Here is a 12,281-nt window from a genome sequence, read left to right as displayed (position 1 = left end):
AAGGAAGAGGTTAAGGTCCTCAAATCTGGACACAGAGTACCCCAAAGCTATTTCTCATTTAGTTCCCCCAGCCATGCCCTCCCAGACTACAAATTTCTCATCTCTGTATCTGTAAAGAGGCACACAGAGTGGAAGCTGTGGGGCCTTACTTCACCTGTAGGCTGATTCCCAGCTCCTTCCAAAGTCACCTGCAAATCTCCCAGTGTTTAATGTATACAAACTCCACTCTCCCACCAACAGGAAAGGAACCCTTTGCTCACATTCCCTCAGCTGCCCATCAGCCTTACTTTCTACCAAGTCTTTTTCTGGATCTCTAGATCAGAGCTGCCCTAGGGAATCTCAGTCCTTGTTCACCAGGCAGGGAAACAGTAACTCAAATATCTCGTTGGATGTATATGATAATCTTCTCGTCTATGAAGAAATAAAAAAAAAATCCTATTTGGGGAACAAAGAAAGTTGATGGTAAGACTAGAAAAAGAAAATTTCTGGGTCACCAAAAAGTTCTATCTGAAACTAAGTGCAGGCTGATGTTTTGTAGGAGGACAGAAATAGTGACTTTTCGGAGAGTTCTTAGGTGGCAATGAGCTCTTCAAAACATAATTTGAAAACTAGAAAATCGGTATACCAGGGATTCTGGGTTTAACTACAAGTGACCCAGCCTTGAAGAGGTCCTAATCCAGCTCTCCAGACACCGTTTCCTGGTCCAAGATTAAGTCTGTCTGCTCTAGTCAGAGCGCGCAGGCTAGGAGGGGATGGGTCGGACTGATTCTCAATCAGTCTTCCTCTCTTAGACGCACAATGAGTTTGTAAACTCTCTGGGACTAAACTGGATGCCTCAGAGAAACGAAAGTAAAGCTCTCTAAAGTTTCCAGCGCGGGCTCTTTTTGTTTCCCCGCTATCCGCCCAATCTGAATCTGGGCGCTGAGTGAGGGCGGGGCAGAGGAGCCACCTCGGCGGAAACCGCCCAGGCCGCCTGGGCGGCGGGAGGGGACTGCGAGGGGCAGAACTCTGGCCCGCCCGCGACCTCCCGCCCGGCGGGGACTAGTAGACCTCGAAGGCTGGACCGGCTGCGCGGGCTGGGCGGGGCGCAGCACGCTGACCGTGGTCTCTGTACGTCCCCGCAGGATGGGAGCCCCAGGGCGCCGGGCGATGATCACCTAGGAGTCTGGCGCGATCGGCAGAGGAGCCGGACGCGGCCATGGAGAGGGAGCCCACGGCGGCCGAAGAGTCCGCATCCCTGGGGCGGCGGCGTCCGCGACGAAGGCGCTGGGAGGGCAGGACGCGCACGGTGCGCTCCAACCTGCTGCCACCTCTGGGCACCGAGGACTCCACGGCAGGAGCCCCAAAGGGCGAGCGGCTGCTGATGCGCGGCTGCATCCAGCACCTGGCCGACAACCGCCTTAAGACCACCAAGTACACGCTGCTGTCCTTCTTGCCCAAGAACCTCTTTGAGCAGTTCCACCGCCTAGCCAATGTGTACTTCGTCGTTATCGCGCTACTCAACTTTGTGCCGGCGGTGAACGCCTTCCAGCCGGGCCTGGCACTAGCTCCTGTGCTCTTCATTCTGGCGGTCACAGCCATCAAGGACCTGTGGGAGGACTACAGCCGCCACCGCTCAGACCATGAAATCAACCACCTGGGCTGTCTTGTCTTCAGCAGGTGAGCCAAACTGAGCATCTGGAAAAGGGTTTTTGGGTGTGACTTGCGCGAGGCCAGGGTAGCCCCGAGGAGTAGCCTGGGCCAGGTGAAGTCGTTCATCCTCAAGGACACAACAGCGCCCTAGATGCAGGGGTGCACACAGGTCCCTTGTTCTAGACTAGTACTCAAGTTAATTTCTAAAGCAGAACAAACCCATGGTTGGCATCTGGTTGCCCGTGGTCAGTCACATCCACACTGCCCCTGCCCTATGCCTATGATGTGATCACCTGAAGTTCTGTCTCAATCCTTGGCCAAGTCACCAATGGCATTTAACACACAGGAATTTATAGCTCAGTCTTAGATAATAGCTGTCTTGGGACAAAAAGTTCTGATTCATCTGGCACAGATCAGATTGAAGGTCAGTCAAAAACAACAGTCCATCCACTTAAGTTAACTGATCTAGCCACAACCTGGGTACCATTTTTTACTCTCCTTGCTCCTTCTCCCTGTCTCTCTCTGTATCCCTCTCCGTCCCTCTCTCCTTTGCCTCTCCTTTCCTTACCCTTCCTCCTTCTTGTCTTTCCTGCAGTGTTTTTGAGATAGGATCTTTATGTAGCCCAGGTGGTTACTGAACTGGTGGTGATCTTCCTACCTCAGTCTCCTCAGTGCTGGGATTAGTCATGAGCCACCACATTCTGGGGCTCTCCCTTCCTTCCTTCCTTCCTTCCTTCCTTCCTTCCTTCCTTCCTTCCTCTCTCTCTCTCTCTCTCTTTCCTTCTCTCAGTAGTTGTTTCTTTTCCTTCTTTCCTTTTTTGTTTGTTTGTTTTGTTTTCTGAGACAATTTCTTTGTATAGCCCTGGCTGTCCTACAGCTCACTTGGTAGACCAGGCTGGCCTCTAACTCAGAGAGCTGCATCCCTCTGCCTCCTGAGTGCTGGGGTCAAAGGTGTGGGCCACCATTATCACCTTGTGACCAAAACTTGTTTCCAGTTGAAAAGAAGCCTTAAGGGGCAGCTTCCCAGGTTGGTGACCTGAGAGTTACTTCCTTCTGATGGAAGTCTCCTACTCTGAGAATCCTAAGGCTTGGATGTGAGCCAGGGTTTCCAGGTGAACTTCTCCATTTATTCCCTACCTGAATACTCATATGGAGGTAGATCAACTTGGAGCTCTCTGTCCATCAACTGGGAGACCCCTGAAGAAAGTGATATCTTGGCCATCATCTACAGTTCAGTTCATTGTTTGCCTCTGGTTTACCTTGTTGGACATGACATCTTAGTTGGATGACATTCCTCCTGTTCAGTTTCCACCATGCCTGAGACCACCCGAAGAAGCCCTGCTTTTCAGTGACAAATTGACCCTTGCATATATGCGTGATGTTGTTGGGCCTGCCTCTTGGGATAACTTAGAAGACTGGGAATCCATTTGTCTATAGGAGGGTTTTGTTTTTTGTTTTTGATATGGGTTCATGCTGTGTTGCCTAGGCCAACTTGAATGTTTTGACTGCCTGGGCAATGTTAAGATTCTGAGAGGTTAAGTAACTTGCAGCTAATTGCAGAGTGGTCTGGTTTCTTGTGGTTTTCTGACTTTTTGTAAGAACCACTGGCACATTTTTTTTTTTTAAAGTATCGGATCTTCAATGTGTTAGACTTACTTAGCAGGTCTGGGAAAAGGCCCGGGAATGAGCGTGAAGTAGAAAGATGTGATTCTTATGGGATGGCCCACATTTGAGTAAGGCCTATTGCTTGTTCTGGAGAGGTACTCATTGGCTAGTCACCAGACATGATGACATGGATGGGAAGGGCTATGGAATTTCCTGAATCCTGTTCACCAGAAGCCTCAGCAAGCCAGTGTGGAATCCTTCATACAAAGCCCTCAGTGTCTCTAACTCCAGGCAACTGCTTGTCTGTCTTCTGTCCACGTCCAGGTGGGGCTCTAGAAGTCTCTGCCTCTGTGAATGCATACTTCCCACTTCCATCCAGCCTGTCATTCCAGTAGCTTCCTTTTCAGAAACACATTAGCTTTAGGAAATCCTTTATTTTCAGTTGACAGAGTGCTGCTCTTTTGTCATTTGCCCTTTGATTACAGCCCCGCTTTGTGGATGAGAAAACTGAGGCAGAGAACTGACATTGTAAAACCACATCCACCGAAGTTTAGGTTTCCAGTTGGTTCCTGAGAATTCAGTACAGCCTTCAAGGGGGCCTATGATATTTCCTGTACTAGCTGCCTCTAAGTTAAATTCCTAAATAGTTTCCCTTGGAAGTTTCCCTTCTCTGCCAGGGAAGGCAGTGGGCTTGAGAGAGATGTGGCTATATGTGGAGCCTCACCTCAGGTATCTCACCTCCATCTTTGACCTTGTCATCATCTCAGTGCGGAAGTTACTACTTTTTTTTTTTTTTAATCACTTCCTAACTGTGGGAAGGGCAGTTAGGATTATGCCCCACTTCTCTTCCTTGTTATGAGAAGACAGGTCAAATTCTTCCATTCTGAGAAGTTTGGGGTTGATATTATCAGGCCCTTTGGATGAAAGAAGGAGGAAGCTGGGTTCCATCTAGGGCTGTAGTTAGGGCCCTGAGCTAGGCCCTAGGCTTGGCTCTTGACCCTAAAATGCAGGGTGATTACTAGGAGACACCTCTTAGAGAACATAGGTAAGGATCTGGGGTTGCCATGTAAGGACCAGAGAGGAATGTGACAAGAGTTGTGCAGGGGGTGCTGCAGATTAAGGATGGTGGAAATGGAGTAACACATGTGGCCAGGGCATAGAGAGACCAAGAATGAGTTATAAGGCATATGCAGTGAGGATGGACATGAACTTTGACCCATGGGTCATTGCACTCGGTGACCTCAGGAAGAGACTTGGGTTAGGTCAATCTGACTAGTATCTTTGTAAGCACAGGAAGTCACAGGCTACTGTAAAATGTGGAAGTCTGTCTTATGTCTATTCCAGGTGCCATGCTTCAGTTACAGTGCAAATGAGTTATTTATTCAATCATAGCATCTCTCTCTGTCTCTCTGTCTCTGTCTTTCTCCCCCCCCTCTCTCTCTCTCTCTGTGTGTGTGTGTGTGTGTGTGTGTGTGTGCTGGCCCTGACTTCTGGCCTCAAGTCAGTAGCTGGGAATGTAGGTAGGAGCCAATATGTTGAGCTGAAAGCTTGAGAGCCGTTACCCAGGACCTTGTCCTTGAAAGTGAATTAATGACATGGCACTCTTCATATGGCATTTTGTGTTTGTGCTTCCCAGTCACAGGGCTCTTGAGCTGTTTGCTCTGAGGATCCTCTATAGTACTTGTCAGGAGAGCAGCTTCCTAGGCTACAAAGTCATTGTCTTATGTTCTGAACACGTTTTATCTTCTAGTGGATTGCAGACTCTATTGAGGGAGATCTCCTGAGCCACACTTAGTGGGCTTGAGAAATATCTGTCTGTAGGACAGGGCTTGAGAGAGACAGTCTGAGCTGGATAGTCCACTGTTAGCATATGTTCTGGTAGGAGTCCAGGGCAAGAGTCTCTACAATGTATAGCTGATAGCAATCTACAGATGAAGTGTACAGCAGGGATTATGTGGGTACCAATTACCAAGTACGCTTCAATTTCTTATGTGAAGAGTGTAGTTCTTTGCATCAGACTGTCACACATCCTCCTGGGTACTTTAACTCAACTCTAGATGACTTAATACTTAATACATTGGAAATACTATCTAAAGAGTTGTTCTTTTGTATTGCTTAGGTTTACTTCAAGTTTGGTTGGGCCCTTAGATGTGTAACCTGCAGGTATGGAGGGTTGGCTGTGAGATGTGGTAAAGGAACAGAAGGACTCACCCTTTTACTATTGTCTGGAAAGTGATCAGTGTTAGCTTATCAAAAAGACACACCTGTAGATAGACTAGTCAGAAAGAAATAGAGCTTTGTCTGGCCCGACGTAGGACCATGTTTATTCACAGAGATGGGCATCTTGTCACTCATGTATGAGATGGCCAAAATGTCTCCAAGGGATGATGAGAGGTGGCCTCTTATGGGGAGGAAGTGACTTCTGTAGTCCAAAAGAGAAGCTGGAAGTAGACCTTCAGCAGTAAGCTACATTCCTAACTATGAGAGGATACAAAAAAATGCAGGACAGACGTGTTATAGCTGGTTTCTGATGAAGAGAGTCTTTGTCAAAGTGGGTACCTCAGGGTCCTCTGGTCCTGTACCTGGGGGAGAGTCTTAACTTGATTGGCTATGATGGATCAGGGAATTGTGATCCTACATTCCTAAAGAGACTCCAGAAAGAGGTATGAGAGGCCTCCAAGCAGAAGGTTTGCTTACAGAATCAAACAGAGATTTCCTAGGGAGTTTGAGGGATAGGGAGCAACAGAGGTGGGAGAGAGTGGGCATAGAGTTGATTCAGGGTGGCAGTGACTGGTCCCATTGGCAGGATTGTTGCACCAAAATGAGCTAGCAGAAGTAGCAGGGAGTTACAAAGCATCAGAGGAGAAAATAGAGGGCTAATGTAAAGAATTTACAGGGTAAAAGGATAAAGGGCCCTTTTAGCCAGAGTTTTGCCACAGCATCTAAAAGGTCTTTTTTTTTTTTTGCAGATATATTAGGAATATATGGAGCTTTTGTAGGGAAAGAGGTATTGGGAGAGATTACATGATACATTTTCTTTGGGTAGAGACTGAAGTTCAGTAAATGAAACATTTAAAAGGCAGGGTAAAAACACAGGTATACGGATAATAAGGAAGAAAACAGATCAAGAGGAGGAGCCAGAGTGGGAGGGTACCAGAGGCATTCTTGCCTGGTTCCTCTGTTTTTAGGTTCTGTTTCAAACCAGTTAGGATTTGCTGGCCTGGAAGCAGTATTGTTTGAGGAGGACATAGATCCCATCCTTAGCAGTAGTCAGATGTAGTGCTATTTAATTTTGGAGTACTGTATCAGTCAAGGAGTCAAGGTGGTCCTGAAGGATGTTAAGCTGATCTGAGCTAGTGACACAGAGAGGTTAATCGATGCAAAGAAGGCTTCAGTCCGGCTGTTTTCACTCTGAGTCCCGAAATCAATGTCCAGAGTGGAAAGAACAGTGATGAGTTGGATGGACCATGCCTCATTAGGCCCCTTTTAGTGGTCACCGAACTGTTTCATCTCTTGGTAACTGTTTCAAGGCTGAAGCAGCAATTATGAGTGTCTCAGAGGAGGGTCCATTCAAGGGGTTATGATAAAACTTAGTTGATAGAAATATAGAATATACGTCAGGAGATAATAACTGTACAACTTTGTGAAAAATATTGAGTCAAGGCTATATGAGGAAAAGGTTTACATCAAGATTAACATAAGTTAAATTCAGTTGTAAAGTTGACCACGTACCAGAGTTCTGTAGAAGTTCTTTAATTGGCTGTTTGTTAACATCAGACTTCTGTAAGTAAGGGACAAGAAACAAGCACTTTCGAAGCTTTGTAAATAAAGTCAGCATCCAAGGAATGAATCTGAACAGAAAGTGTCTGTCTTAGTTAGGGTTTCAGTGCTGTGAAGAGACACTATGACCACAGCAATTCTTACAAAGAAAAACATTGAATTGAGGCTGGCTTACAATTTCAGAGGTTTAGTCAGAGTGGGAAGCATTCAGGCTGACATGGTGCTGGAGGAGCCAAATGTTCTACATCTTGATTCTTAGGCAGCAGAAGGAAATTGTGGGCCCCACTGGGCCTAGCTTGAACATAGGAGACCTCAAAACCTGCCCCACAGTGAAACACTTTCTCTAATAAGAACATACCTAACCAAACAAGTTTCCACTGTCTAATAACAACACTTCCTATGGGCCAAGCACTTAAACATCTGAGTCGGGAGGCCATATCTTTTCAAACCACAACAATGTTTAAGTGGTGTTTGTTGTATTTGTGGTATTTGTTGCTTTCACATATGATAAACTTTGTATATTTGCTCTAAATATTATTAAATATTGACAATACCAGCTATTATTTAATGAACAAAACCAGACACTATTTGACAAGCTAAATATTTTAAAATTTGGGACTGTCACCTTAAATGACCATATCTATTATCTAAAACCATGACAATATATATTTTGTTAATATCAAACTGTTAAACCCAAGGTTATATAGTAAATACATTTTACATGCCAAGCTGTGAAAAGAGTTAATTTAAGTTGTATTCTCCCAAAAGAAATTATTTTCAATTTCCATTTTAAAAGTATATGCCCAGAGATAGTGACTGCCTTGGTTTTTCCTCAAGAACATTCTAGAACAGTGGTTCTCAACTTTCCTAATGCTGTGACCCTTAATATACCTCATATTATGGTGACTCCTAACCATAAAATTATTTCATTGCGGCTTCATAATTGTAAGTTTGCTACTTTTAGGAATTTTAATGTAAATATTCAATGTGGAGAATATCTGATATGCGACCCCTGTGAAAGGATCATTCGATGCCTAAGGGGTTGAAACCCACAGGTTTAGAACCACTGCCCTAGAACATCTTAAGATACTACCCAAGTCAGTGACATCATGTCAAGAGTAAATTATTTATGAAGTTTTCAAAATTAACTCCACTAAAAGAACCTTTTTAAAAATCTACATTCCCATCCCATACACTCAGCCAACAGATGAAAGCAGTCAGTCATATCAACTCAGTAATAAATAATTTACATTATAAATTAAATTAACAAAGAAAGCTAAAGCCAACTCTTTTTTGCCCCTTTTGTCCATGGGCAAATCTTTAGATCTCCATGTACTAACAACAGTAAGCATATTTCTTAACACCATTCTGCTTAAAAATAGATCACTAGTTTAGAGGTATAATTTGTAAAGCAAAATAACAAATTTAAATTAGTATTGGCTTTTGGAATGTTTTAGAAAACATCCATAAGCTTATTGCTAAACTCTTTGTAATCCTTGAATCGTATGTTACTCTACAATAAAACCATCAAAGATACTATTTGGGTATTTTGAATGATGATCTAAAACTGAGTTTGATGGCCAAGTATCTAAGATCCTCTTTTAATGAGGGAACGTGTATGGTTAGGGTATAGTCCCTGAAGTTAGCTTTTCCTAAGAGGATGAATTGAATGTCAGGGTAGAGGGCATGACAAAGAACTAACACGTGGTCTCATACTAGTTAGGTGGTAGGCTTAGGTACAAGCTTGCCCTGTTCACAGTATCCCCTTATGTCAGTTTGGGAAACACTGAGGGCAGAATTTGCCTCCCTGTTGTTTGAGACATTTAAAGTGTGGGTGCAGAGTCTGAAATCCTCCACTGGGCCAGAGAATCCACCCCTCTATCATCTGAGACAGGGGTGTAATTCATCTTTAGATAAGGAGGTTTTATGTTTTGTGTTTTTCTCCCCTGCTTTGGCCTACATGACCATACCTGGTCAGACCAGCACAGCCAGAGGTAGTCAGTCCTATGCATCCAGAGGCAGAAGCAGCAGACTTCTGGAAGATCTTATTCCCAGGCTTCTTTGTCCTATAGTGAAGCTATCTTGCAATGTACTCTGGAGGGATAGGTCTTGCTCCAAGAACTGCCCGAGCCTGAGATTTTCCTGCCATGTGAGTGTTTTGTAAATTTAACCCATTTTACTCAAACATTCAATCTTTCATAGCCAATTCTTAAAATATTTCTGGCTTTGAATATTATTGCACATTAAGCAAACTTTAAGTTTATTTTAAACTTGTTCTGATTTACTCATTTTAGGTTTCACTTTGACAACATACACAGAATCCTATATGATGGGAGATAACAGAAGACTGTATGATGGCAATAAAAACTAGTCTCTCTCCCTCTCCACACTTGTCTATCCTCTCAGAGTTAGGAATGATAGCTTCCGGTTGAAGGACTACACTTCTCAGCATCCTTGGTGGACTACAGAAGTCTTTCCTGCTCTATAAAAGGGGCCATTTTCCGACTTCCCCTGTGTGTGTTTTGGTCACCTGCACTTGTGGGTGATAAGATGCCCCTTCAGTATGAATAAACATGGTCCTACTTAAGGTCTCTCTCTCTTTCCTACTTATGTCTTTCTACAGCCGTCTTTTTAAAAATAAATCAATCTAGCACCCTGGAAACAGAGTTCTCATCCTTTGAGCTGTAGGCCACAGATATCAATAGGCTAACCTGGGGGGCAGCAGTGACTGAAGAGTATATCAAAGATGATCCCTACTGTAGTGTACATGGAACCTTGGTGCTTGATCTGCATCTCTTCCTCATACAAACGTTTTCTAATTTATCACTTCCCCTTATCTGAGTTATCTTGCTTTTTTCCTGCCATGGGATTAAACCTAGTCTTACACATTCTAAGTGTTCTATAACTGAGATACATTTCTATGCTTGACTTTGTCTTCGGTCTGCTGCATGACCTATTATATCATGTATATCTATCTGTCTGTCTGTCTGTCTGTCTGTCTTTCGGAATTGCCCTTTTTCATTTCCTTTATTTTCGGCTGCTCTGTTACTTCTAACCTGTTCTCACTGATCTTAGTGCTTGTTGTTTCAGTAGAGTTGAGAACGTGATACTCTCCGAACCAGTTGTTTTTCTTTCCTCCCACAATGACTTGCCCTGTATCCTGACTTCCTCCCGTTTCTCCTTCAGTGTGCCTGCCTCCCTTTCTCTTTCCTGGAGTGCTTGTCTCTTCCTCTCCAGAGCTTTGAGTTCCTCAGTTGAAGTCTTTCCCCCAAGCATACCTGCCGGATTTTGCTTTGTAAAAAGGAGACAGCAGTGTATAGTTTTGGGGCCTTGAGGTAGAACTGGGATTGTATTCTCTTGACTGGGAGGAGGCAGCTTTGTTATAATGGGCCTCAGGAAACTCCAGATTCTTTCACCTTTCATATGGTAATTGAACTCCTTAGGAGTGGCAAGGCTGTTTACAACTCTAGTGTTAATCAGGGAAATAGTGTTAGCCAGAAAAGAAGGATGTGCGCCCCGAGGCTCTATGGCCTCTGAAGCTACTGTAATTCTGCCAGAGTTGCTTGTCTGTGTTCCGACCTTCTCAGTTTTCTGAGACAGGGTCTCCCTGTGTAGTACAGGGTCATCTCATAAGGGTAATTCTCTGTATCACCATCCACTTATTTTGAAGTAACTCTCAGTCATCGTAACATTTTATCTGTAGATGGTTTAAAAAAAACCTGATGGTTGTAGCAAATGAACCTACAAATAACATTACCATTCCTAAAATTCTTAGGTTCTTTAAATTATTAAATAGCCCAGTTTCAATATCCACAGGTCTTACGTGGACTCATTCAATTTGTATGTTTGAATATGATCCATATAAAGTCTATTGGTTGCAATTAGCTGGTAAATTCTTTTTTTTGTTTTGTTTTGTTTTTCGAGACAGGGTTTCTCTGTATAGCTCTGGCTGTCCTGGAACTCACTCGGTAGACCAGGCTGGCCTTGAACTCAGAAATACGCCTGCCTCTGCCTCCCAAGGGCTGGGATTAAAGGCGTATACCACCACCGCCTGGCTAGCTGGTAAATTCTTAAATCTCTTTCAGTATGTAAATTGCCATTATGATACCTCTCCTGCCCATTTCTCTTGGTTTGACTTTAGAATTTATTTTCAGCAATTAGGCTCTTTGTGCTGTAAGGCCTGTGACTTGCTGGGAACGCCTGTAGTTTTCTTACCATGTTTCTCGACACTTCCTTAGAGCTTCATCAGGCTCAGGTTTAAATTTGCTTTGGCCAAAACTATGTTCATAGGCGTTATATCTTGACTTCATTTAGAGACCTAATGCTGTTACCTTGTTGCTGTGAGACAGGGCAGTGCTTGGGAGACCTTCCCTGCATCTCCAGAGTTGCTGGAAGGTGGAAATAATTCTTACTTACAAGGAGTCCTTACTTTGTACAGCTCAAACAGAAACAAAACAAAATAAAACAAAACACCAGAAGTGCTTGGTGTTGTTCTCTCTTTTGTCTTCCAATGAGAAACAATTAGTGTTAGCATTCTGTCTAAGTGCCACTCCACAGTTATCTGGCAACAGCCAAGTAGGCCTAACTCACTATAAGGGACTGTTTGCACCCTCCTTTCTCTCTTGTTTCTCTCTTGGTCTCTTGCCATCTTGCACCCACTCTGTCCTCTTGCCCCTCCCACCCTCTCTCTCCATGAGCTCATGGTTGGCCGCTACTCCTCTACTTCTCTACTCTCTTTCTATGCTTTTACTACTCTTTTGACTACTCTCCACGTGCCCTGAATAAACTATTCTATACTGTACCATCACGTAGCTGGTCCCTCAGGGGGAAGGGATGCCTTGGCATAGGCCTGCTGAGACATCCTCTTCCCCCATACCTCACCATACCTCCATAGAACATATCTCCCTTCTCTTTATCTTTTTATAGACATATCAATCATCTTGCTACATTTAGTAACTTTATTTTGAAATAATTTTAGACTCATGGGCAAGTTATAAAAACAGCGCAGAATTCTTGCATATAGTTCATTTACTCCCCTCCCAGTCCCGCTGTGTCATACTGAGTATTTGAATCCAGTGCATACTCTTATCATTGAGCTTCTTCCTCACTTGGAGCTAATGTTAACATTCCCCATTCCTTCAGCTTTACTACAAAGGCTCAAAATGGAAGCTGGTGTCTGTAAAAAGCTATGAATTTGATTTTTCCCCCCTGGTGCTGGGTACTCCATCAGAGAACACTATTTGCAGCTTCAAAAACATTAATTA

At 44.0% G+C, this 12,281-nt stretch overlaps 1 protein-coding gene across 1 annotated transcript in view; it reads left to right on the top strand.

The window, feature by feature from the left end:
* The first annotated feature begins 966 nt into the window (after positions 1-966).
* Atp10a (ATPase phospholipid transporting 10A (putative)) overlaps positions 967-12,281 on the top strand; it is a 163,483-nt gene continuing 152,168 nt past the window's right edge. The window contains exon 1 of the mRNA XM_028785673.1: positions 967-1,659. Coding sequence (XP_028641506.1) covers positions 1,199-1,659 — 461 coding nt within the window. The 5' untranslated portion in view covers positions 967-1,198. The remainder of the gene's footprint in view (positions 1,660-12,281) is intronic.

The sequence above is a fragment of the Grammomys surdaster genome, unplaced genomic scaffold (assembly GCF_004785775.1).
Source record: "Grammomys surdaster isolate TR1022 unplaced genomic scaffold, NIH_TR_1.0 125311, whole genome shotgun sequence".
In the NCBI taxonomy this organism is placed as follows: Eukaryota; Metazoa; Chordata; class Mammalia; order Rodentia; family Muridae; genus Grammomys; species Grammomys surdaster.
The sequence above is the reverse complement of the archived record's forward strand: the minus strand, read 5'-3'. Positions and strand labels throughout refer to the sequence as shown.